General features: G+C 22.7%; 6 protein-coding genes across 6 annotated transcripts; 4 read left to right on the top strand and 2 right to left on the bottom strand. All coding sequences in view use genetic code 6, as the record gives it.

The window, feature by feature from the left end:
* Positions 1-307: 307 nt before the first annotated feature.
* Positions 308-3,992, bottom strand: TTHERM_00444200 (hypothetical protein; the record flags this gene model as incomplete). The annotated part of the gene is made up of 3 exons (XM_001023282.2): positions 2,267-3,992; positions 1,838-2,210; positions 308-1,784 (listed from the first exon to the last, which is right to left on the bottom strand). Exons 1-3 carry the CDS (start codon positions 3,900-3,902, stop codon positions 308-310), a joined length of 3,486 nt encoding a protein of 1,161 aa, XP_001023282.2. The 5' UTR covers positions 3,903-3,992.
* A 739-nt stretch (positions 3,993-4,731) lies between these two features.
* Positions 4,732-6,505, bottom strand: TTHERM_00444190 (transmembrane amino acid transporter protein; the record flags this gene model as incomplete). Its single annotated transcript, XM_001023281.1, has 3 exons — positions 4,732-5,389; positions 5,598-5,895; positions 6,055-6,505. The coding sequence occupies 3 exons, from the start codon at positions 6,503-6,505 to the stop codon at positions 4,732-4,734; spliced, it is 1,407 nt and encodes a 468-aa protein (XP_001023281.1).
* A 1,782-nt stretch (positions 6,506-8,287) lies between these two features.
* TTHERM_00444180 (radial spokehead protein) lies at positions 8,288-10,236 on the top strand (the record flags this gene model as incomplete). The annotated part of the gene is made up of 7 exons (XM_001023280.2): positions 8,288-8,569; positions 8,821-9,133; positions 9,216-9,355; positions 9,421-9,730; positions 9,787-9,947; positions 9,995-10,114; positions 10,171-10,236. The coding sequence occupies 7 exons, from the start codon at positions 8,288-8,290 to the stop codon at positions 10,234-10,236; spliced, it is 1,392 nt and encodes a 463-aa protein (XP_001023280.2).
* Positions 10,237-12,094: 1,858 nt separating this feature from the next.
* TTHERM_00444170 (2-oxo acid dehydrogenase acyltransferase domain protein) lies at positions 12,095-13,167 on the top strand (the record flags this gene model as incomplete). The annotated part of the gene is made up of 2 exons (XM_001023279.3): positions 12,095-12,517; positions 12,625-13,167. The coding sequence occupies 2 exons, from the start codon at positions 12,095-12,097 to the stop codon at positions 13,165-13,167; spliced, it is 966 nt and encodes a 321-aa protein (XP_001023279.1).
* Positions 13,168-13,764: 597 nt separating this feature from the next.
* TTHERM_00444160 (hypothetical protein) lies at positions 13,765-21,010 on the top strand (the record flags this gene model as incomplete). Its single annotated transcript, XM_001023278.3, has 14 exons — positions 13,765-13,856; positions 13,910-14,011; positions 14,073-14,248; positions 14,344-14,535; positions 14,706-15,377; positions 15,499-15,884; positions 15,934-17,299; positions 17,345-17,841; positions 17,894-18,965; positions 19,028-19,108; positions 19,164-19,345; positions 19,407-20,169; positions 20,228-20,379; positions 20,435-21,010. 14 exons carry the CDS (start codon positions 13,765-13,767, stop codon positions 21,008-21,010), a joined length of 6,309 nt encoding a protein of 2,102 aa, XP_001023278.2.
* A 308-nt stretch (positions 21,011-21,318) lies between these two features.
* On the top strand, positions 21,319-27,084 carry TTHERM_00444150 (hypothetical protein). The gene is made up of 12 exons (XM_001023277.2): positions 21,319-21,546; positions 21,600-21,668; positions 21,724-21,821; positions 21,872-22,520; positions 22,575-22,726; positions 22,779-23,144; positions 23,208-23,420; positions 23,474-23,589; positions 23,645-23,793; positions 23,843-24,399; positions 24,453-26,736; positions 26,798-27,084. Exons 1-12 carry the CDS (start codon positions 21,457-21,459, stop codon positions 27,014-27,016), a joined length of 4,962 nt encoding a protein of 1,653 aa, XP_001023277.2. The 5' UTR covers positions 21,319-21,456; the 3' UTR covers positions 27,017-27,084.
* Positions 27,085-27,595: the final 511 nt, after the last annotated feature.

The following is a 27,595-nucleotide window of genomic DNA, read 5'->3' as shown; positions in this document are numbered from 1 at the left end:
TAAAAATGACCTTATCCTGTTGATCACTAATATATAATATAATTTAAAAAATTGATTAAATTGCTATTTTATTAATTGTCTTTACACCTACATTTTAAAAATAAATAAAAAATTTTTTAATTCAAATTTAAATTTATTTAATTGAAAAATAAATTAAGATATTTTTAAAAATGAAATGAATAAATTCCAACTGTTTTTATAAAGGATACATTTTATTTATTTATTTATAGATTTATTTTTTTATAGATTTATTATATACATATATATATTAAGTTTTATATTAATGCTTTAGAGTAGTTTTCTTTAATCAAGAAAATTATTATTATTGGTAACTCTTACCAGCACTAGGGAATCGTTTTTACGTAAGATTGATTTAAGGTTATGGATTAATTTAACCAAATTATGGTATTTATTATATTTATTATTGCTATTGTGATATCTATTATAGTTACTATTATTATTGTGATTATTATTATGGCTGTTACTAAACTTATAAATATTAGGAACTTGGTAATTACTACTCAGATTAGCTATTAAAATATTAAGAAGATTAATTATGCCATGAGCTTGATAAATCAGAATGTTGTTGCTATTATTATTGTTATATTGTTTACCAGTTTAATTACTAATTAGCATTTGAAGAAATAGGAGATGAGTTTGTGATTTATTTTATATTTTGTTGTTAAACCAATTGTTATTACTAAATAGTATGCACACCATTTTAATAAGGATTTTGTGGAGGCTAAGGAGGTAAAGAAGTTGAAGAAGTACTTTATGAAGCTTGTTGCATAACTTATCTTTTCCACAATTCTGCTTCTTGTTTATATTTTTCTACAGTAGTAAGTAGTTTTTAATTTTCTTCTGCCAATTCTTACACTTTGGTCTCCATATCAGCTATGACTTAAAAGTCATTTTGTGTTAGTTATTAATTCTAAATGATTTAATTTAGCTTATCGTTTTCTTATACTAATAATTGAATTTTCTCTTCTAATTCTTTCAAAATATCTTTTTGCTCTTAAATGATAATTTCATAATCAGTCGACTCTAAGTGCTTTTAATTTTAAAGGTCGTTGATTTATTTTTCTAATTCTCCTATGAATTAGTCTTTATCTTCTAGCATTGCTTATAAAGACTGATAGCTGGGATCATCTTTATTTTAAGACTGAATAAAGTTGTTAAGTTTTTCATTTTCATTGATAAGAATTTCTAGCTAGCGAGTTAATTCTAGAACATTACCTTCTTGCAATTAATTTTGTTCTTAGACCATCTAAAGTTCATTGCTACGATTAACTAAAATTTAATTCATATTTTCCAACTGCTAGAGAAGATTGCCCTACTCTTCTTTATAGTGTTCTATTTCTTAAGCTCTTATATTATAGTCATTAAATATTTTTTCTTTTTCTTCATTAGTTTATTTTAACTTATTCTCATACTAATTGATTGAATCTTAGACATTTACTAGCTCTATTTTATTTTAATCAAATTAAAACTCTATATTTTCTTTTTCATTCTTTAATTGATCCCTTTCTTGAATTACTAAAGAGTAATTTTTTTATAAATCTTCCAATTGCTATTTCAGCTGTTGCAAAGATTATGTCAAATCTTTACCTTCTCTATCTGTTTATTTAATCTTTTACAACTCATGAGAGTATTTTGCATGTATTTAGTCAATTTCTTCAACTTTATTTCTGATAACCTGATTAAGACTAAAGTTCTCTTCAGCTAATACTTTTAATTTATTTTCTTATTCGGCAATTACTTCAGGATAATATTACATATTTTTCCTTTATTTTAGATAATATAAATATTTTAAATTAATATTTACTAATTAATTTACTCGTTTGTTTCAATAAGAATTCCTATTTTTTTTCTCAAATCTTCATTTTCAAGTTACACTAAATGAAGTTCTTCTTAGTTTGAATTAAATTCAGAATCCCTTTTGCCCTCATATTCTTCTTCTTTTTGTGCAATTATTTAGTTTATTCTCTTTTCAAGGACTGATACCATTTCTTACAACTATTTATTTTCTAATAAAATCTTTTCTACTTCTTAAGCATCTGAACTAGAACCAAAATTAACTCCGTCTTCTTCAACAGTATCATCATTTTGCTAATTTTTATTTGATGTCTTTTTAATTTTGTCTTAGTTTTCAGCAAAATCTTATTCAATTTCTTGATTTCGATTTGTAGTGTTATCTTCATTTTGTTTTTCTATTTTAATATATTATGCATTAATAATATCTATTTAATTAATTTAATAAATATACTTTCTCCTAGAAACTGTTAAACAAGCTAGTTTAACTTCTCGTTTTCTTAAGTCAAATTTTGCAAATCGCTCTCTTATTTTACTAGCTTTTCTCTAAGCAGTTCTTTTTCTTGGTTCGCTTCTTTGAGACTTGCTTCAAGAGTCTTTTAATTTAATAAATTATTTGATAAGCTAGGAGTTTAAACATTCTAAGCGATGGGTAAAGGATTTTAAGAAATTAGAACTCTTTAATCTTAGTGTATTGATAAAGATTTATGTATTGGCTAAATGTGATAATTATTTGGCATATTTAGCTTAGAAACTAAATGGTTTTATAATACTTAAGGTACTTATTGTTTATTTACTTATAAAGAACCTTAGTGAACTTATCCTCCATTAGTATTATTTTTACCCAAACAGACAGTTTATTGTTAGTTTGGTTGATCGCTTTATTCAGGCCTTCCCTTTTAGGGAGAGGGTCCAAAAACAGAATTGTTGCTATTAAGATAAGTTGCCGAACTATTTGTGTTTATATTTTACTGTTAGGATAGTTACTATTGCTTAAGCTATTATTAAACATTTGATAATTTTTTAGCAGAGTTAACTCCATTCTAGGAAAGTTAATTGGTACTGTTGTTATTAATGCTATTCTCTAATATATTATTGATCAGACTAAATTAATTATTATGCTTAGGCAAAGATGAGCTCTTTAGTTGTGTATTTTCTTTTGTTGGAGATTGCACAATTACTTGATGATGAATTGGTTTTAGTAACCCTACTTACTGCTTAGCATTTTATTATATAATAGTTGGAACTTTCGCATTTTAATTAGCTCCAGCAACTGTTAAAATTTATGCAAGATTTCCATTGATACTATATGTAAGTGCAGATTGTTAAATTCCTGGAGTTACTTATAGATTATTACCTTTTGCATTTATATTGTTACCTGCATTACTAGGTTACAGACCATATCCACTGTTGTTAAGTCCATTACCACTAATATTATTGATATTATTATTACTATTGTTATTATTCTATATACTTCTGTTATTGATACCTATTTAATTACTTTTAGAATTGGAATTTTGCAATCCGTTTGTCTTTTGTTGGATTGAATAATTATAAATTCCATTTATCTAATTTTAGTTATTAGAAATAACTTACTGATTTCCACCACTGTTTTAAATCTAAGGATTGCAAACAATATATCTTTATTTAGTTGGCGTTTGTATGTTTCTGACCTGTTTTTGCTAAATCTAAGCTTATATAGTCATAGGCTATATATTTGTGCCAACACTATAGCTATTTCCTCCTTCAATAGATGAATTTCTTGCTTTTGCGGGAGAAATTAAAGAAAAATTGCTAGAAGAAGAAGATTAACCATTTTAAATTAAATAAGATTATGTTGGAACTTAAGAGATTTATGGCTAGTAAGTAGGAATATTTGAGTTCAAGTATTTTTGACCAGAGGATCCTCTTTGTTAATTTTGCTACTGCTAAAACTAATTAGTGGGTGCTTAGTTTTAATGGTTTTACTAGCTATATGATTGAGTATCAAAATTAATATTTGCTTGCTAACTAGTTTAATATTATTATGGAGGTAAGCTGCCTGTGCTATAGCCTCTTATATTTTTGATAGGAGTATTTATCTAATTCATTAAATTATTATTGTAATTTTAAAATAACCTATTTTATTTTTTATTCTTTTTTCTATCTTTATTTAAAGTGAATTTTAATACAGATAAATTTTATTACTTATTTACAATTTTAATAAGAAACAAAGAACTTTAAACAGATAATTAATTTATGGTACCAATTTAAGTCTAACAATTTATTGATTGCTTATAATCTTATTATTAATATTTGTATTTAAAAATGTGCTCGTTATTTCCTAATAAAAAATTAATAAAAAAATTAATTAAATAATTTATTTGTATGTTGTTTTGTTTTTTTGTTTGTTTGTTTCATAACTTCGTTTAAATATAAATTACTTTTACATTAAATTTACCAACATATATTTTATTTTAGATATATAAATACTTAATAGAAGCCATTCAATCATCAATTTTAAACGACTACATGTAAAATTGATGGGTATAAATTAATCATTTTTAAGACTTGTTCAAATATTGTTTAAATATTAAAATTTATCAAGATAAAAAATATAAAAAACAAATGAATTGAATTATTTTAATTAAAATATGTAAGCAATTGAAAAAAATTTTGTTTCATTTCATATTAAATATAATAGCAACTTTATTTACACTAATAACAAAAATGACTGAAATCACTTTTATTTATTTTGAATAAAGATTTTTAAAATATAAAATCCAATTAAAATAAATGATTTTTTTTTATATTAAAGAAGAGTAATTTTTTATGTTAAATTAAATTAATAATTTTTATAAACAACTTTACATTAAAATATTTAATAACTAACTAATTAATTTCAATAATTTATTAAATAAATTTATTTTTAAAATATTTTCATGAGGATAAATCAATTATAGACGAAATTAAACCAGAAACTCCACCAGTTATGCCTATTACTACAACTAATATGTTAAACACTGTGTTTAAAATGCCTTAAGGTAAAGTTTCTTTTTTTTGATTATTTTTTACTTAATATTGATTTTAATTAGGCTGAATTTATTGTTATTAATCAGTGTTATCGCTGACTGTTTAAGTGCTGCTACCTTCAATAGCTGAAGATTTAACACGTGACTAAACTTGAATGCCTTTTTTTTCAAGATATTTCATCTTTTCTAGTAAGATCATAGGAAGGACAAAAGTTAAAATAACTGAAAAGACACATCCAAGGAGATTAAAAACATTGGTAATGCTTTAAACATAAATACCTTAAAAACTTATACTCAAGAAAAAGATTAGTCTAGTAATAATCATAGTTATTATGTTAGGATTAGGCTAGGCTCTAGCAGTGAGTCTATCTACAGTTTTTACTATTGGGAAACCGTATAATAAAATACTAGCAACAATTGATAAACTAATTAAACTAGATATTATTGTGCTGAATGCTCCAATATCATTGAAATTTTTAAATATCACAGAATTTACATCATCCTTGAATGCATAATATCCCAAGACTCCTAACAGTGATCCAAGAACAAAAGAAAAGAAAATAAACCTATTTTTTACAAAAATGTAATTTTTAATTTAGATATTTACTTAAAAGTTTTATGCTTGGTTCATTAATTAAAAAAAGATTGAAATAAAAAGATAATTTATTTGATTAAGAAAATTGTTTAAATAAAAGAATAATTTTGATTGCACAGGCTTATCTTACAAAATAACCAATTAAATTTTTAAGTGTAATAAATAAAAAACAAATTTACGCAAACAGTACTCTATTGAATTTGTGTTTCTCCTTCATTGATGCATGAACCTCAGTCACAACACCGTTAATGTCATATGCAAAAGCAAAAACTCCAAAATACAAGGGAAGACTAGAGAAATCGAAAATTTTTGCTGTAAATCCTGAAAAGTTGTTATCAGATATTTGGTAAGATGAATATCCTAAAATAACGCAAATAGAAAAGGAAAGAGCAACTAGAGCAAATTAACTAAAAATTCCAAGTTTTTCAATTTGTCTAAACATCGAAAGAGGCATGTAAATAACAAAGACAATAGCCACTATTTTTTTTAATTAATAATTTTTTATGCTTTTGAAATAAGAAATACAGGAATTAACTTGATAATTAATTGATTAAGGAAGATAAAATTAATTAAAATTTACACTTAAAGTGTAACTTAGCCAAAAATAAATTAAAATGAAATTTTTAAACAAATTACGTGTGATGTAATAGTTAGGAATATAGTCTTGCATAGTTTAAAGAATAAATATGCAGTAGCCTACGGAGGAACCATAAATAAATATAAGGGTGACGATAATACTGAAATGTTTATACTTTTCACCCATTATAAGACCTGCTGCTGTTTCTAAAGTGAGTTGACTGTGATTTTCATATTTTATACCGTTTTGTTCAAGGATACGGATAATTCTGCAAAGCTAGCTCCAACAATAAAAAGCAACTGCACCCATCAATCCCATAAAAACTATAGAAAGAACTATACCACATTAACTAAAAACATAAGGCATAAATAGCAGTCCAGTACCTATACCACTTTTAATAATGTTAGCAGTAGCATTCATAACAGAAGCACCTTGGTTTGTAAATTCTTCATCTACAGCATTATCTGCAAGCAAAGATTATTTTGTTTATTCTTCGTCTTTTAAACTCATATATGGAATAAAGCCTTTGAATGAAAGAGTTCCTTATAAATCTTATTTTGAATGAATTAAAATAACAATTTTTTAGTTTTTAAATATTTATAAGATTTGTAAACATAAAGCTATTACTTTTAAACCTAATAATTATTTTAGAAAAGAAATTTTTTTTCTTTTATAAATTAGCAAAAGTGTTTCATATTTATTACGTATTTATGCAAAAAAGTAATAACAATAACTCATTTATTAATTAATGACATAATTTCAATTATTAATTGTAATACCATACAAAATAAAATTGAAAATTGTTTTTTTAACTTGTAAAAAAATACCAGTATTCCTTTTTATTTACTCTCAAAATTAATAAATTCTAAATAAAATAGCTAAATGTGCAAGAAAACAAAATCTATATTCAATTTAGACAGTTATTTTATCATTGACTTACCTTTGTTTGTCGGTTTATTTATTATTGAATTATGATAATTTTTAAATAGTTCATAAATTAAAAAAATAAGATTACAAGTTAGTAAATAAATAGTATGTAATATATACAAAATTATAAAAGAAATTTTTTCGTAAAGTGAGAAAAAATTAGATGAAATCATTATAAATTAAATGAAAAGCAGTAGTTTTTAAAAACAATTGCTATTTGATTTTACATTAAAAAAATATATTTGAATTAAATTACACTTTTCTGAATGAAAATTGTATAATTTTAGTGTATTTATATTTTTATACTTCCCATATTTAAATTTATAATAATAAAAAAAAACGAAAATTTTCTTCTCCAAATATAAGTAAAAAGTTTAGTTAGATTTTAATATAAATTAATAAAAGAGAATTTATTAAAAATAAATTAATTAAAAAATTAAAATATTGAAAACTCTAAATATCAATTTTAACTTTATTTTGTTTATTTTTTGTAGAAATGTTATGTTTTTAAAAATTTACTTTACACTTTAAATGGCTTGAAAATTAATTGAATTTTTATAATAATTAAAATTTTAATATTTATTTAAAAAGAGAATTTTTAAAAAATTATTTATTTTTTTCTTTTATAAAATAAATATATATTGCAATTTCAAAATATTTAAAAAGAGAGAAAATTTAAAACTTAGTAAAATACCGCGTTTTAGATAATTTTGCAATAGTTTTTAAAATAAGGAAAAATTAATATAGGTTAAATAAAAATATTTTTTTTTAATACCTTTTAATTTATTTATTCAATAATATTTTCATATTTAAATAATCTGCTAATTTTTTCAATTGCTGATTTTAATTTTATAAAATATTTCAAATCTAAATTTATTTTTTTTTAATTTGAAAATAATTAAAATAGATAAATAATATTTTGTATAAAAGAGAAAGTTAAATTTTTGTTTTGTTTTTTTTTTTGAAAAATATTTTTTTTAAATATTAACTTTTAATTGTAATTAAAATTGAAGATAAAAATAAAAAATAAAAGAAATTAGAAGTATGTATTAATAATTTTTGGTATTAAAAAAAACATTTTAATTAAAAGTATTTGATTGCAAATTTAGTAAATTAGAAATTTATATGTGATTATAAATAATAGTCAAAATTTATAACGTTTCTTCTTTATATCTATCTAATTTATTAGAAACAATAAATCAAAAATCAAATAAATTTTTTTAATTGATTATCAAGATATATTAATAAATTGTTATCTTTATTTATTTTGTGAAATTTAAAAAGAAGTAAAAACTATTTGTTGGGTATTTATCATAACAATCTAAAGGAAATAGCTGATACTCATTTTTATATAAAAGTAAAAAAATGTAATAAGATTCTTAAAAGAAGCTCATTAATATCTTGAAAGAGCATAAGTCTATTGATGGTACACCTCTATTCAAGCATTTAGTTTAAACAATACATAAACTTGTTAACGAACAGTCCAAATAATTTAAGGATTTAGAATTTTTTGAATTACTCTCAGATTTCGTAAAAAAAAATAACTATGTCAATAGAAAGCCACAATCAGACTCTGATGTCAATAATATAAAAGAATAATTTGGATAAAATCACGAATGGATTTAAAAATGCTAAGCTTTAATAAAGGTAAATAAACAAACAAACAATGTTCGCATACACAAATTTAGTTAACAGGATAAATATTTTAATCAATATGCACAAGTCAAGCACTGAAATGAAATAATCTAATTGAAGTAATCAAATAATCAGCAAACAGATTATCCTCAAAATAAAATGTTTAAGCTGCTAGCTTACTTGTGCTAAGTGCAATCTTAATTTATTAATAAAAAAATTAGCTAAAAATGACTAAATATTTTATTTTAAATCTAATTTAATAGGAGTCCAAGGCTGTTAAAAGCAACTATTCCAAAGTTCTTTTCCCTGACTTTTATAATGAAAATTAAATGTTGTAAATGGCTGGTATTGGATTTGGAGAAGAAGAATCTTAAAGAATAGCAATGAGTATTAAAAAATTAGCAGAAGAATCAAAAGCCTCTTAGATTCGTTTCTGGGGAAAGATTCTTTGCTCAGGAAAAGATTATTATGTAGCAGAAGGTGTAACTTCCAATGAAAATGCAGATTAATTACCAAAAGATGCTGAAAAAAAGGGTGAAGGAGCTAATTTTTATACTTTTTGGGTCACACATGATGGTAATATTTTTTATTCATATACATTTAAATCTGCATATCATTTTAATAATTTAATAATACATTTCTAATAATATATCCAAAGTACTTGGTGAATGGATGGAATTGCCTTTAGTTACCCCCTAATAAGTTGTAGCAGCTAGATAAATAAAGTATATTTTTACTGGAGATTTAAATGCTAATGTAAAATCTTATCCTCTATTCAATGGAAAGGAAAAGCACCTAGTAAAATTTAATCATTCTAAAATGGTATTATATTTTTTATATTGATTATTTATTTTAAATAAAAGCTAAAAGCACAAATTGCAAGAATTTCTTGTGCATGCGTTCTTTCTCCTAAAGGTTTGTATTAAGCTTTGGATGACCCTGAAAAACCCAATCAAATTGAGCTGACTGAAGAACCTTTCAAATTACCAGAATATGCTGAACTTAAAGAATTGACAAATTGGGTTCATTTACACACCTTCTTAAATACTCAGGGAAGAGCCACATTCTATATAGACCCAACTCTTGATTAGGAAAAATAGGATGCTCTTTAAGAAATAGCCAACTCAGATGAAAATCAATCTGAAAGATTAAAAGAAATAACAGATGAAAAAAGTAAATATATTAAAATACCTCCTTAAACATTATTTCAAAATTTGTTTTTTAAAAAGCTCCTTATCCAGGTGATACCGAAAATGAAGAGCCTAATCCTAATTGGTATGTGAGGGAATATGGTGACCTTTAATAATTCAATTAAGAAGAAGGTACTGCTATATATGGAGTAGTTGTACTTCGTAATAAGACATGGAATGGTCACTATACTGTTTGCAATGTAAATAAAATAAAAATGAAATATTTTTTAAAAATTAATTAATAAAGAATTAAAGATGGTCAAATATTTATATTGGTTATGGATTAAAGACTAACCAAATTCCATTTGTTCCTCCTCAACCTGATGATTTATAAGCTGAAGTTGATGATACTGATGAGTTTCCCGAAGTAAATTTTTATATAATACTATTTTAAAACTTTGATAAAATTAAATAAATAATTAGCCTAACCATAAAGATCCTCCCCCTAAAGAAGAAAATGAAGAAAATGCTTAAGAAGAATAAGAATGAAAGGGATTTTCTTCAATTTAACTTATATTATATATTTACGTTACCTAATAATAGCTTTAAATACATATTAAATACATGTAATTATAACTTAATTCAAAAAATCATATTCTTCATTTCTTTTTATTTTCCTAAACCAAAATAAATAAATAGAATAAATTCATTAATAATCAAATAAAATAACTTTAAATTATGAAAACAGTCATTTTTAAATGATATCAAATGAAATTGACTCTGATACTAAATAATGCATCAAATAATATGATTGAATTTCTATTTAGCAAATAATTTAACTTTAAATAAAGTAAAAATTACATCTTAAAAATAAAGATTTTTATTTTCCATGCATAAAATAATTTAATTTGATATTGTAAAAATAGGTAATTTGAAATTCAAAAGTGTATTGTAAGAGAAAATTTTAATGTTTTTTTAATAAAACTTTACATATTAAAATTTAAAATTATTAAGTCTATTTTAGCAAATAATTTGATATTAATATTTATTTTTGTTATTCACTTAAATCAAAAAATAAAAAGTTAACTATAAACTCAAATTTATTCATTTTTATATAAATAATCATTAGATATTGTTTAAAAAATATTAAGTACTATTTTATAGCTTTATCTACGATCTCAATAAATATTTAATGTTCTTGAAATCATTTAATCAAAATAGTGTTTAAATTTATGATAAATTATTTTATTTAATTGTATTTTTTTAAAGGAAATATATTTATTCCTTTTTGTAGTAATAAAATTGAATATTTTATGAATCTATAATTAATTAATTTAATCAATTATATTTATCCATTCTGAAAAATTGAAAAAATTTAATAATACTTCTTTATTAATAATATATTTACTAGTAATATTACAAGGTTTACAGTGATATTTATATTTTGTAAATTTTAAAATAAAAGCTCTATTAATCTTTTGATAATTTAATTTTTTCTAGCTGATACTTTTAAATACAAAAATATTTGCTGTCTCTCTAAAACTGACTTTATCTTATACTTGCATTCAAGGTATATTTAATATCTAATAGATGGATTGAATATACACCATTTACTATTTATATATTTATTTATTTCTTTGTTTTATGTTTGTTGGTTTAATTTAAATTTTTATTAAAAATTATTTTCTTTGTGAATATCAAAAGTTAATTAGCATAGAACTACTTTATATTTTATTTATGATAATAAAAAATTTTTTTGCTAATTTATGATTAATGAAATTTACAGTCATGTTTGATAAATTTTATTTTAAAGTCTAAAAAATTTGATTTTATAAATATTTTCATAAATAGTGAGTAGCAAAAGATACGAATATATTATAATTCATATCTAAGATTTTGATTATACATTATATGTATTATTTTTTGGTGATGTAATTGTGATGGCTTAATTAATATCATATCATCACATCAAATACTCTCTTGATGTAATGCAAATTAGAGATGTAATAAATAAATAAGTATATTTAGTAAAGATAATTTTAAAGCAATTACTGATCTTAATTTAAAAAGCAATATGAAATTGTATAAGACATCAAAAAAGTACAGATTTATGAGGCAAAGTGATGAAAAAATTGAATACAAAAAATTTTATTAACACTCACTATATAAAAAAAAATTGAAATGTAGTAGTTATAATTTAAATACGTATTGTGATGAAATGTATATTTAGTTATAGTTTGCTTGATATCATTATATTTACAACAAGATTGTATTGACACTAAATTTATATTATCTTTAAATAAATTTTTGGCAATATTAATTGCCACAAAAACAAAAAAATAAATAATATTTATCTAAATTAAATAATAATAAAAAAATAATCTTTTCTTAACTAAAAAAGTAAAATATGAGTGTTTTCTAAAATGCTTTGATGTTTGCCTCTTTGGCATACAGTGTCTTATATGACATTAGATTTTTAGCATTATTTGGACTCTTTTTAGGTTTCAACATTTTCATGTATCTTGCTATTCCAAAAGGTAAAAACTGCAATAGCACTAGAAGAAAGATAATGTGTGCTACTTGGGAAGAACCTAAAGAAGGCTGCATCTATATCAGGCACGAAATAGATTGCACTAAAGTTTAAGAATTAATTAAAAACTACAAGGGTGAAGATGATGTGAAACCAACTCTTACTCATTTTGGTATTAAGGCTGTTGCTTAGATACTTAATGCTTCTAGACTCTCTGTAAATGGAAAATTCTTGTTTGGAAAGTATATTCCCTTCAAAACTGTTGATGTTACATGCTTAGTTGATATTGATGGTGGCAAGGTATGATATTTAAACTTTAGAATTATTTAAACTTATTTATTTACATTTAAGCTTACTAAAAGTATTGAATAAAGTGTTTTTTTAAAATCAATCTACAATATAAAAAGGATTTAGCTGCAGTGACAATCAAGAGTTGTGATGAAAAGAATGTTATTGATATAGCTAAATTTATTAAGGACAAAGGTGCAAAAATTAAGAAGAATAATGGAGATGAGGAACACAAAAAGCGTATTGGAGCTGCATAATTCCTTCCTCCCTTTATTATCAGTGTTTGTCTCTAACTTACTAAGTATATAACTTACTATCTTGGTATGGATGCTCCTGCTTTTGGCATCAAGAAAGACAATTTTGGTGGAGCTACAGTCACTTCTATTGGTATGCTTGGTATTGAAGATGCCTACGTTCCCCACTGCAATTTCATGAACTGTCCAGTTTTTGTTGCACTCGGTAAGTGTGTTGATAAGCCTGTTGTTAGAGATGGAAAGATTGTTATTGCTCCCGTAATGAATATTAACTTTACAGTTGATCACAGATTTATCGATGGAGGTAAGGCTAAAGCTTTGAATACAAGCTTCAAAGAAGTCTATGAACATCCTGAGAAGTTCTTTGACTGTGAATAACCTAAATATGAAGAAAAAAAATAAAATTGAAAATAACTTAAGAAGTTAGTTTACAGAAATTTAAATAATAAAAATTTAAAAAGGTACTTTAAAAAACCGTATTTGATAAAACTTTTTAATTTTGTTTCTATATCATGCAATCAAGATTTATGTTTTTTTACATTAAAATAAATTTGAAAGATAAAATCATCAAATAAATTACTTTTTTTAAAGACTTTATATATTTAACATACTCGATATTTATAAGTGTGAGTAATATCTACAAGATCAATAAAAATAAAGCGTTTGTCTGATTTAAAATTTATGTTTAATCCTGATTTTAAAAGTAAAAAATAAAATATTTTAAAAATAAATTTAATGTAGAAATAAAAAAAAGCAAATAAAATAATCAACTTTAATTCAATTTTTATATATGCTAAACCAATAATATCAATCATTAATTTATAATTTAATTTAACAATTATATAACAGACTGCATTGCATGCTAATATATTTATTTATTTATTACTCATACTATAATTTTAGTTAAATTAAAAAGAAAAATACAAATTAACAATAATTACTAATAAATATTAACATTTGATCTACATTTAATTCAGTAGAGATAACATTGAATTATAAATTAAAATGTAGTCAAGGTTAAATCTAGAGCTGAATAATCTAAATAGCCAAGATTTTATAGAATCTACAGCTAAAAAAAATGATAGCAGTTAAATTTAGTAAAACAAGCACAATTTATTGCTATTTAATTGAATTTAATTTATAATTTTAGCAAATATTCTAAGAGATATGCAGGAACTTTGAATAATTCTGTAATCCTGTCACAAAAAGAAAGAGAGGTAAACGAAATAACATACAGATTGAATAAGGCTAGGTAAGATTTTGAATTAAAAGTTTTTAAAATGAGTTATAAATTTGTAACAATATAAATCTAGAGATATGGCTAAAGAGAATATTTACATTATGTACCCTAGTTTAAAACATTCAATAGATTATCTAAGTACTCCAGTTAGAAAACTCCCTCAATATTAACAAATAAGTTTAAAGTATCCTCAAACAACTAAAAAATAGAACTTTCCTCCTATAAATTTGAAAAGTTATGACAATTTGAGTACTAAATATAATTATTTCTATTATGTGTTATTATAAAAAATTAGTAGTAATTACTGAAGCTTATTTTTAATAAAACTAATTTAAATATAATAGAGATTTCTTCAGAATTAGATATAATAAGGGCTCCTCCAAGAGTTTAATCATTAAGTGAACTCAATAAGTAGGTTTTTTTTAGAGATTTTAAGTTAAAAAAGAAAAAAAAACCCTATGAAGGATTAGATAACCGTTTGGAAATAGAATTTCCAATACATAATGAAAAAGATTTTGTTAATCTTCATTCGTAAGGTATTAAAAAAAGTTCATTTAGTTTTTTAACATTGTAAGCTATGAAATAGAATTTCTTCTTATTACTATTTAATTATGTTTAAATGGTTCAAATATTATGCCTTAGAATATATATATCTATCTATAAAATATTATTTAGTTTTAAAAACTTTTTTATTTTATTCTAACAGGGTTTAAGGGAAAATAAAATATAGATTTGTTTAAGCATTATTTAAGGATGTATATGAAAAATAAATATAAAGTGAATCAAATTAAAAAGGAAAGAAGAGATAAACATAATAAAACTTTAGATTCATCAAAATAGAATTAATTTAAATAACATGATGAGTTTTAAAATAACACAGGATCCTATCTGGTTGATTCAATATTTGAAAATTTGGCACCTTTATCAAAAAAAAATTCTATAATAAAAAGTCCGCTAGCTAGGTCACCTAAAAACTCATAGTTTCTTACAAATTTTAAAAAAAGTTAGTAACTCGTAAAATAGAGAATGAGCTTATAAGAGTATATTGTTGATAAAAGCTTAAATGATGTTATTTTATTTGATAATGTTATAACTGCATATGAATAGTCTAATTTCAAAAATTAAAATGAAATTAATTAGGCTTTAAATTATTCTTCTAATCTTAATAGAAAATCTCTTTTAGATTAGCTTTCTGAAAAAATATAAAATAAAGTTAACATCATAAATATAGATCCTAATACTCTTCCTTCAATTTAAGATAATAAAGAGAATGAGACCATGTTTTTAATAGAAGAAATATTTATCACTTAAATCATGAATAAAATTGCAAAGCATGGGCTTAGTATTCTCAACCTTCCTGATTATAGAGATTTTAAAAGTAAGTTCAATTTCTTTGAAATTTAAATATTCAAAACTTAATGATTGCTTTTTAATCATAAAATATTTCATTTATTTATTGATTATTTTATTTTATTCTTTATTTATCTATCATTAAATAGGAATTGTTTTGTCAAGGAAGAAGATGTTATAAAATTTATCGGATTAGATAAGAGTTGAAAAGCTAATAAACATTAAAAAAAACCTGAACCAACATTACAATTAGGAATAAGAAGCTTAATTCTTTCAAAAAAAAGAATAATTTTAAAAGCTAAAGCAAGATGAGTATCTAAAATGTACTTAAATTTACAATTCTGATTAATAAATCAAAGACTAAGCAAGCTACTAAATCAACAAATTATCTAACTTAGAAGTATCATTAGATAGTTCAGAGTACTAAAATAGATTTTAGAACATGAATGAAAATTTTTAAAACTTATCTATTAAGCTATCTCCTATTACTTCAAGAAAATATAATAATGAAAAATTAAATAGTATCAAAATTCTGGTAAATTTAATTTTCAATATTTTGTTTACTATTTATTTTATAATTAAAGAGCTCAATTAATGACGGCATAGGTATTAGTTCTCCTAATATAAGTGAGCTACACACAAACAGGGAGAAGCACAGCTTACATTTAGATTACACAAATATTGAAATTAAGAAAAGAGATTATGAAGAAATAGAGACGTAAGAAAATATAAGGAGTGAAAATAGTTTGGCAAAAGTGGAGATTGAAAAAATAAGCGAAAATATTACTAATTTAGTAAAGTCTCCAAATAATTTTGTTGATCTTTAAGAAAAACTAAGGTAGAGATTAGCCGAAAGGAATGCAATCAATAAAACATCAGTGCCATCTGTTATTGGAAATCAAAGCTAAATTGAAGTTGAAAAAGTTGAAAATAAAATTAATGAGAAAATTGTAAATGAGTCGTTTAGTTATTAGCAAGAAAAATCTACCTTAATTAATGGAGAATAGCAAAGCACTAGATATATGTCGTAGATTAATGATTTAAATTCTATAAATAAGTCAAATTGTAATGGATTATATGATAACTCTACCATTTTATCAAATGTAGAAAACAAAGAAATTAGCTAAGTAATTTAACATAAAAAAATTAAGAATAAAGCTTAGCATTCTTAAATTTCTTAAAATATTAAATAAACTGATGTCCAAGAAGAATAAAAAGAAAAGTAAGAAGATCAAAAGTAAATGTAAAATGAATCTGATGAAACTATTGAATTATTACTTGATGTAGCCTAAAAATATGGGATTGTTGAAGAGCTTATGAATCTTTTTTAGTAAGAAGAAGGATAGTAGCCTATAAGTAAAGAAGAAAGGGAAGTTAGATTAAAAAAATTCATGGAACAAGTTGAAGAATACACAAAAGAGCATGAATTTTAGTAAAAGATAAAAGAAAAATAAAAAGCATAAGCGATTAAATTTGAAAAAAAGAAAATAGAAAAAATTAAAAAAAAGAAAAAATTGGCATCTTCATCAAATCAAAACTTATCACAGATAAATGTTTTAGACGATCCATCATTAATTAATATAAATACAAATAATAGCAGGGAAAATTCTGTAGATAAAGAAGATTTAAATAGTTAAATTGAATCAAGGACGAATGAAAATGATAATTAACATACAAATGAAATTATGATTCTTCCTTCACTAAATTATAATACAAACTCTGAAAACACTGACGAGGAGCAAGCTAATTCTAAGGGTTAACCATCAAATTTAAATTTAAAAAAGATTAAAAGAGTACCAATTCCTTCTATCTCTGAAAGAATTTACACAGAAGATATCAAGACATCAAGATCAGATTAGAATATATTAATCAAAGAAAAATAACTTGCTAAAAATCTTACAGAAAATTAAGTTCAGTATTCATCTGAAATTGATGCTTAGAAGGCTAATAGTAATTTATTTAATTTTATAAATGAATATTAATAAAATTTTTTAGAATTTTATGCAGGGCAAAGTAAAAATATTAAGAAGTAGGAAGACAATAACGATTATTATGAATTGTTTAGCTAAAATAAAACAAATAATAAATCTGATGTTGAAATTTCCTATAAATCAGATAGTAACAAAGGAAGCTCCAGGTTGATTAGCTAAAAATTGTTAAAAAATGGTGAATTAAATAGATATAAGCCAACCCCAAAAAGCTAAATATAAGTTGCTGTTACTGAATAACAGTAGAGATTACAAGAGAGCATAAAAAAGAAAAATACGGAAATGCAGAAATTTTTAATGAGAGATATGAGAAGTCAAAACGAATAAATGTTATCTAAAAAAAGAGAATTAGAAAACACCCTTAAAGTAAATTTTGGTTAAAGATCAGAAAACACCAAAGTACGTGAAAGAAAAAGAAGTCAAAGTCCGAATGACAAAAGTAACAACTCTTCTTTTGGAAAGAATAACTTTTAATAAATATTTAAGAAAGATGAACAGCTTATTGTAATTTTTACTTCAAGAATTCAAAAAAAAATTAAATTATTTTAATTTAAAGTAAGCTTAAAGGAAAGAACTAATGATTAAGTACTACGGAGAAGAAAAGAGATAGGAAATAATGATGAATACCTATACATATGAAGATGAAAAGGAAATAAAAGAAAAAATTAAAGCCAAGGAAGAAGCCATTAAAAAGAAAATGAAAATCGCTGCTACTAAAATGACAATCCAATAAGAAAAATTTGAAGACCTTGATCCAGAAATGTTAATATTTCAAGATATTTTAGAGACTCATAAAAAGGCAAACGAAAAACTCTTCCACAAAATTGTTTCTCCTTAAAAAAAGGTTAAATAAAAAAGAAAAATTAACTTTGAAAAGAAGTTTTCTGAATAGCTAGATATTATAAATGAAAAAGAAGACAAAAAGTTAATAGATTCTTTAAAACATACAAAAAGTGTTCAATTACCTGGATTCTTTGAAAATTAAAAACTCTTGGAAGAGATTAATGAAGGTTTGTATGATGATACTATTTTATAGAGAAAATAAATTAAAAACTAAAATGAAATTGTTGAAAAAGTAGTATAAGATTCTCAACACCTTAAATCTAACTCATAGGAAATAAATGCTTTAAAGAAATCTGATTCATCATCAAAAAATTTTTAAATTGATAACTCAAACAAAAATCAAAATACTGAATTCAATTTAGATTAAATAGCAATAAAAACAGTTTCTGATTATAAATAAACTTTTACATCTAAAAGCGATTAAGTGGAATAGACTGTAACTGATAGGGAAACAGTTAAAGAACTAGAACTAACACAGTCTATAGATCAAACTTCAAGAAAGGATTTACATCTCACAGCTGAAATTACAGAAGACGATAATTAATAAGAAGATGTTGATGATGATGATTACGACGATGATGATGAAGATGAAGATTAAAATGAAAGTGAAATTGAATATTAATAAGAAGAAATTAGTAATTTGATGGAATCAAAATTAACAAATAGTGAACTTGCTAATGAACAGACTGTTCATCATATAGTTAGTGAAATTTAAACAATTTAAGAAATAGATGAAAAAGAAAAATTAACTGAAGAGGTAATTGAAAACCAAGTAGATACTTAAGGTAAAATGTATTTTAAGTAAAAGTATTAATACTAATAAAATATATGCATACATATTTATTAGGAAATGTTGTAGCTGTCAAAGTTGTAAAGATAAAATCTCCAAAAAAAAAGTAAGCAAAAAATTAAACCCCTTAGAAAAAAAGTAAATAGAATTACTTATATAAGCAATTAGCTATAATTTTTTTAATCATATAAAGGAAAAACAAAGGTTGTGACTAAAGTAGAGAGTGATTCCAAGTAAAATGAAGAATTGGGAGAAGTTAGAGAAGATATTTAAGAAGAAGAAAAAAAAGTAAAGACTAAAAAAAAGAAAGTGTAAAAAAAAGTTGAAGATGAAGATATAGCTAATATGTATAGCTTTTTACAAGCAGATAAAGAGGTAATTTTGAGTTTATGAGAAGAATAAATGAAAATCTAATTTTTAATAACAAATTGGTTAGGAAAAGAAAGAAACTAAAACTAAAAAAAAGAAAAAGAAAATTGCCAAAAAGAAAGATGAAGATTATAGTTAGTCTGATAGCTAAGATTAAGAAGTTAAGGAAGAATTAGGAGATAGTATTTAAGAAATTGTAAACACTTCGGCTACAAAAAAAACAAAAAAATTAAAGAAAAAAGCAGATGAGAGTAGCTTTTCTAAACCTAAAAGAAAGAGAACAGATACTTTATAATAGTAATCAGATGAAAGTCCAGACTCTTCCTTTTAAAAACTTTCTTCTTAAAATATAAGCTCTGTTGGATAAACTTTGAATGATATTGTTACTGATCAAAAAAGTGCTAAATTAGCCAAAGAGGAGCGCCTGAAAAGAGAAAAAAAATAGAGAATGGAAGAAGCTAAGTAAAGAAAAGAGGAAGAAATTAGACTAAAAAAAGAAGAAGAAAGGTAAAAACGAGAGGAAGAAAGACTTAGAAAGGAAGAAGAAAGATTAAGAAGAGAAGAGGAGAAATAAAGAAAGGAGGAAGAGAGACTAAGAAAAGAGGAGGAAAGAAGAAAAATAGAGCTTGAAAAACAACGAATTAGAGAGGAAAGGTAAAAAAAATTTAACTAAGAGCTAGAAAAATTGAGAGAGTTTAACTTTGCTGATGAAATGGAGTTGCTTAAAAAGAGAAAATTAACTTTAAGGGAATTAAAAGAAGAAATTGAATACACTATAGAAAAATTAGGGGATTAGGTAGATGATGAGTCTAAATACAATATTCTATCTTGTAAAAATAATTTCTAAAAAAAATAATTTTAATTTTTTTCTATCCTAAACAATTAAAGACAAGTAAAGAATAGAATAAATTCAGCATTTCTTAGAGAGTTTAGACAGTGCAATAGATTTCACTTTGGAAAATAATGATATTCCAAGAGATTATCTTAAAGAAATATTTAATGTTAAAAATAGATGGGTGAGAGATAAATATAAAGAAAAGGTAATTAATAACATTATAAGGTTGTCAAATATCAGAATAATTTATTTTAATATAGATATTAAAATTCTAAAAAGAAATTTAGCAGCCAGAAGCTGATCAAGGAATATTCTCTGATATAAAAGGGGAAGCTGTAGGAGAACAAGAAATATAATTAATTTTGAAATATGCTAGCTTAAATTAGGATGTTGAGGGCATTCTATAGAGGATGCTTTAATTTTCAGATGATACCAATTAATTAATAAAAATCAAATAAATGATTAGAAGCATGAAATCTAATGTTTCTCAAATTGGATTGGATATAATCAATTATGTCAAAATTAAAACTTAAAAAGACGATGATGATGATGAAGCTTAAACTGATCAGCCAATTTTACTCAGTGAAACAAGCTAAAAGTAAAGTGAAACAAAGTTTGATAATGATAAAATCTTGCTAAAATTAAAAAAACTAAAAAAATACCACAAAGATAGATTTGAAATGGTTTTACAAAACTAAAATAAAATAAGAGAAAATAATAATTTTTTAAAATCTATCAACTATAAAAGCCAAATAGATCAAGAAATAATAAATACTTATAGTGTTGCAAAAAAATCACAAATATGGGCTTCTAAATTTAATCCTAGTGTTTTTTGATTTTTACTATTCAATTCTTTAAAATCTATTTATTATTTTTAATATTAAAGTAATATTTTATTTTAATAAATTGAAATATTTTTCTTGTGAAAATCAAAAATTTTTATTAGTTATATTTTAGATATTTATTTGAAAAATGATAATTACTTACTTTTTAATAATTCACAAATGTTATTGTTTAATTCAATTTTTAAATGAATAGAATATTTATTATTCATCATTAATTTATAAATATGTATGATTATCTTGTAGAGTATTTAGAAGCGTTAAAGATACTAGTTATTGATTGCACCAAAAATTTCAAATTTATTAATTATCAAATTTTTAATTTCCAAAATTATATTTATTTTTGTGAATTATAATTTTTGAACATATAAGTAGAAGATAAATAATTATAATTAATCAGCAATTTTTGACACTTAAATTTAGATAAAATATTTTGAGTTATGAGCGTAAGGTCCTCTTCGAAGTAAAAGAGTGTATAAAATAATATTTCCAACTAGCTCACTACTAGCAATAAAAGTCAGTCACATAATGTAGCAATTTTTTTTTGTGAAGACTTTAATTGAATAATTAATCTATTAAAAAGGTTTAAGTGGAGAAGGTACTGAAAAAGTAGAACGATGAACTTGAAAAAGAAATAGATTAAAAGCTTAAAGTAGGTTTTTAAATAATAACTATTTGATTTTAAATGTCATTCTTCTTTAACAAAGAAAAGAAAATAAATACGTGATGAAGTTTTTTAAATTACTGATGATTATAAAAAACAGCTCATTTAGCAGAAAAGTCAATAGAGGAATATGAAGCAGGAGTATTTTTTAATTTTTACTAGAATTTATAATAAAGTTTAGTTTTTATTAGGCTTGTTTCTCTAAATGAGAATCTTCAAAAGATTGAAGTCGAAAATCGCTAATTAAAGCAATCTTATATGGAAAGTTAGAATAAATTAGCTGTATTGGAAAGAGAGTTGAAATTTTTAGATATTTCAAAGTAGGGAATATCTGAAGATTATTAAACGAATTTAAATTAGGAAGGTATTTACAATTAATTACTGAAGGATGAGCTTTTTTAAAAAGAAGATTAATTGAATCTTATGCAATTTTAGTTAAATTAATTACAATTATCTTGCAAGCAGCTTAAAGACTAAGTAGATGAGCTTAGCCAATAAGTAACAGATAAAGAAAATGAGATTAAAGAAATCGAAAAAGATAATAAGGAATCTGTTAGGGTAGTCAAAGAATATCAATAAGAAGCAAAAATGCTTAAAAATGCAATCATCGAATAGGAATAGTAAACGAAATTGATTAAATTAAAAATTGATGAAGTAGTGCATGAAAAAAACCATTTAGAAACAAGAATAAATAGTGAAAAAATTTAATTTCAAGATAAATTAAATAAAATAACTTAATAAAGAGAAAAATTTGAAAATAATTTTAAGACCAACAAGAAAGTTCTTTCTATTTATGGTATAGTATCAATCGTTAAGCAGGCTTAAATTAGGAGGAGAAACGTATTTAAAAAAATAATTTTTAAGTTTAATTTATATTTTTTTAATTGCAAATAGGATGTATTTTTAACAGTTAAAAGCTTTGCTGAACTAAGAAAATCCTAAGAAAAAGCTATTTTAAGATTCTTGATCACAAAAGAATAATCAAGATTTACTTAATTAAGTATAGGGTTCTAATCTATTAAGAATAAAGTTTATGATATGAAAAAGTAAATGAATTATTTTAATGTTTCAATTTTAAATTGTAATTTTTTTTTTAAGGATAAAAGATTTTCAATAAGAACTCTTAGAATAAAAACTAAAAATAAAATCTAATTTTAAATCTTACTTGAAGTGGAGTCAGCTATTTAATTGCTAGCAGATGAAATAAATTTAAAAATATGACGCTTCTAAAAAAATATATCACTTATATTTGTACTTTGCAAAAAATTAAAGATTAAATTATTTCAAAAGGTGGCAATAAAGAATTGAATACGATAAATATGTGAAATAGAGTATTTCTCGTATGGTGAACCATTTTAATAAATTTATTAAACTCTCTTTCTTCACTTTATGGAAATAAAATAATGAGGAGCTAAATAATTAATGCTAACTATAAATAGTTGAAGAAGATTTTGTCAGCAAAATGTAAATAAATATATTTACTTTATATTTCTTTAATAAATATTTAATTTTATTAAAATCAACAAGGTATTTGTGCTAAACATTTTCGGCATGGAAAAGAGAAACCATTCTTTCAACTAATTAAAGAACTTTAGTTGAATTATTACTTACCTAAAAAGTTCAAAGCTAAAGGTATAACTAAAAAAAAAAAATTTTAAAGAATATGTTGATCCAAAAGCTTTTGATAGATTAAAGAAAAGCAGATATTTAAAATGCCTTTGTGAATTTTAAGAGAAACAAGTAAATTTATTTTACTTAAATTCAAGTAATTTTAGATTTTTTAAAATTTAAAGTCTGATTACAACCAAAAAAAATGAAGAAGAAAAAAATTTAGAAATAGGATAAAACTGTAATGAATTAAGTGATCAGTAAACTAATCTTTTTGTACAAATTAGAGATACAAACATAAGTAAATAAAATTAACAATAATATGTATCAAATACAATTTTTATTTAATAATTTAGAATGGGTATTATTTTTGATAAAACAAAAAGTTCAGTTTAAACTATTGAGCTATATAACAAAATGGAAGTATGTTGCTAACATAAAAAGAAGTTAAGCTAGATTGGTTTAAATTATTGTTTCTAAAAATGAAAAAAAACTAAAATTAAATGTAAAAAATTTTTTATTTTTTATTTTTTACTATTTAAATATTTTTTAAGGCAGTTAATTTATGGGCAAAATAAATTAGACATTGTAACTAGCATTAATTAGAAGCTGAAAAATATAATTTACAAGAAAAACTTGAATTAAAATAAGAAATAAAGAAAAAATTAAATTTTGATCTCAATAAATTAAATGAAGAACTTAAAATAGAGAAACAGAATAAAATCAATTAGCTATTTAGATATTTTGAGAAGAAATAAATTAAATTATACTTTAAAAAATATAATAACATTTGTAACAAAGTGAAATTGGTTGAAAATAAACTTAGAATACTTACTTCAATAATAAAATCTTTCTATGTAAAAAATTTTTTTGCTGCTCTTGCGCTTAACAGCAGAAATAACATGACTAAAAAACATTTATTAGGAAAAATAGTGAAAATATATGAGAGATTGGAAATAAAAATTTTAAAATAGAGTTTTAATGATATATAAAAAAGGATATAATAAAGATAAAGATTTGAAAAAATTATATTAAAAATAAAGAATGTTAAAAATCAAAGTCTAATATTCTAAGCATTTTAGAGAATCAAAATAATACCTTTGAATTAAAAGTAACATGAAATTTAAAAAAAAATTTTTATAAAATGAAATTTTTAAAAATTAGATTAAAAATAAAAAAATAAATAATTGATGAGAATACAGAATTAATAAATGAGCTAAGCCTCTAAAAATCTGATCTGTCAGATTCACTGTAGAAACTTACTTATGAGGAATAAAATTTACTAAAAAGAAATTGCTAAAGAAAAAAATTTATTTTATTCAAATTTATTAAAAACCAAACTTAATAAAAACTTCAATCTGTCCTTAACATTTGGAAAAGAAGTTCTAAATAATAAATCAAATATTTTGGTGGAATTAATAAGCTTTTTATTATTTTTAACATAATGGCTTTAAGAATTGGTATGAACTCTCTTAAATTTAAAATTCACAATGAAAAAAGACAATAATTATTAAAGGAAATAAATGTGAGCATGAATAAAAGTAAAACATAACAATAAGCAGCTTAAACAGAATTAGGAATTCTAGGCTAAAAATTAAATGAAAAAAAAGATTAAACTAATTCACTAAGCCAGTACCTTAATAGAAAGATTAAGAAAAATGAGTAAAATGTACAACAATAAATAAATTATCTATTAAATCAAAGAAATAAATAAATAATGAAATATATTTTTTCAGCATGGAAGAGTAATTCAAAAATGAATGTCATTGCTCTAAAAATTATGGATAATATTATTAAGCAATATTTATAGAGAACTTCATTTAAATATTTAAAGGATTCTTATTACTAATAAAAAATATTAGATATTAGGCATGCGGCTTTAAGAAAGATTGCCTATTCATAAATTTATTTTAAAAATATTCAAAGAGCCTTCACAAAATGGATGAAAAAAGGTTGTTAAATTGTAGAATAAGAGCTTTTTTAAGGACTTGATTTAGAGTAGTAAGTAGAAGAAAAAATTAATAAGTAAAGTAGCAATCAACTAGATGCCATTTTATTTAAAATTATTTAGCAAAGATAAAGAAACTTGTAGAAAAATATAATTCAAAATTGGAGTAATTATAAAAATATAAAAGTAACCTAAAGAAATTAAATAAAAGCTTTCATTAAATCAAGAACTTAAAAAACGTTATCAAACATATTTTTTGTGTTACTGAAAAATGTTTAGATTTCTCGTAAATTAAAAAAAATTAAGCATAAACTCACACATGAATTATAAAATGAAAAGTTAAAGCAAATAGCGTTTTATTATTTGAAAGAAAGGCATTTCAATTTGAAAGTTTTATGTAAAAAGCTAGTTAATTTAATTTAAAACAGAGTTTAGAAAAGTGCTTATTCATATTCATTAGAATAAATTAGAAATTATATCAAATTTAATAAAAAAAGCAGAGAGCTTTAAAGAAATGCTAAATTGCTCTCAATCTAAACTAACCTTTGCAAAAAGTAATTATAAAACATCTAAATTTATTTCAATATTTGGAATCAAAAAGCTAACGATCATAAAATGTAGGAAAAATAATTTACAAGTATTTTTAATCACCTGGAAAAAAGGATTAAGATTTCGTTTTTCCTTTAATTCAAACAAGGTCTAAGAAAATTAAAGGATTAAGAAAAATATAATAGATTTTCAGAATAAGCTTAGTAAAAGAGAGAAATAAAAAGAAATATTTCTTGTTTAATGGATTTTATCAAAGAAGAAAGAATAAATCCTAAAGAAGTGGAGGAATTTATAAAATACAAAGAAAATCAAAATGCATAAAGATTACAAAAATGTGTCACTTACTTTATGTTAAAATGCACATCAGGAAATAAAAATGACTCAAATGAAAATTTACTGCTTCCAAAAGCATTTAATACATGGGTTTCTTATTATAAATATAATAAAAATATTAAAAAAGGATTACACATTATATCTAAGATTATTTAAAATAGAGAGTTAAATCTAATATTTTTAATATTTAAAAACAAAAATAAAGAATTTATTGAAAAAGTTAAAAAAATGACTAGACCTTAACTCATTTAAAAAATGAAATACCTTTATTAGTACTCCTCTAATATGGAAGACTTTGTTAATGAGAATTATGGAATTATTTAAAACATGTAAGCTTCCAACTAGATCCTATCAGATGGATACAAAATAGGGTTAAAAATATGTTTGCGTTACTTATCTAGGAAGGTATAAGGCGTCATGTAAAAGGGTTTTAACATTTGGAAGTAATACAATACTTAATGTAATTTAAATCTTTAAGATAGATAATTCGAATACAAATCCTAAGATATAATAAGATTATAAAATCATATTAATATCATGAAATAAAAAATATCCATAATTTAAAATGAAAACCTTGAATTAAAATAAAATTGCTTGCAAGGGCAAGAACTTTCTAAGGTAAATAAACACATTTATTATTATCAAATTAATCATTTTTTTAATATATATTTTTATATAGTCTTTATAAAAGATATTGCAAGAGAGAGAAAAGTTTTCGATAGATTTAGCTGAAAAAAGCTATACATTGTAAATACTTATTGAAGACAATAAATCTTTAAAGTAAAAATTACATACTGCTCAAAAGTAAGCAAATTAAATGATGCATGAATATCAACTGTAACAAGCATTAGCAGAGAGCACTATTATGTCTTAAAATATATCAAGGATATAGGAATGATTTATTAAATATAAATAATTAATTAAATATAATTATATAAAGGTATAAAATATTTATAAATCCATAAAATAATTTATCTATTTTTGTACTTAAAAAGTCATTTTTTAAATTTGAAATATCAAATGTAAAATATTATTTAAGGTTTATTGTTTATTTATTTATTTAACGTTTAAATGTTTGTATGCTAAATAATGTTTTATAAATCAAAATAAATGAAAAAAAATGTTATTGAATGAAAAAGAATATAAATTAAATGAATTAATGAATGAATGAATGAATGCACTTTGAATAAATCCAAACTGAATATGAGTTAAACTGATAAAATAAAAGAAATTAAGAAACAATCGGTAACTATTTCTACAAGAGTGAAAGATGAAAAAAGAAGAAAGAAATTTGGCAACTAGATAAATAAGAATAAATATAAGAAATCTAATTAATTATTAATAAACAATTTAAATAGTAGGAATTCAGAAAGAATTGATTGATTGGTACAGATAGTTAGTTAAATAGTAAGTTAGTTAGTTATTTAGTTATTAAGCAAAGGTGAATAAGTTAAGAAACATAAGAGAGCGAATCCAT

The sequence above is a fragment of the Tetrahymena thermophila genome (genome assembly GCF_000189635.1).
Source record: "Tetrahymena thermophila SB210 genomic scaffold scf_8254437, whole genome shotgun sequence".
In the NCBI taxonomy this organism is placed as follows: domain Eukaryota; phylum Ciliophora; class Oligohymenophorea; order Hymenostomatida; family Tetrahymenidae; genus Tetrahymena; species Tetrahymena thermophila.
Note: the sequence above shows the minus strand (reverse complement) of the source record. Positions and strands in the feature narration are given on the sequence as shown.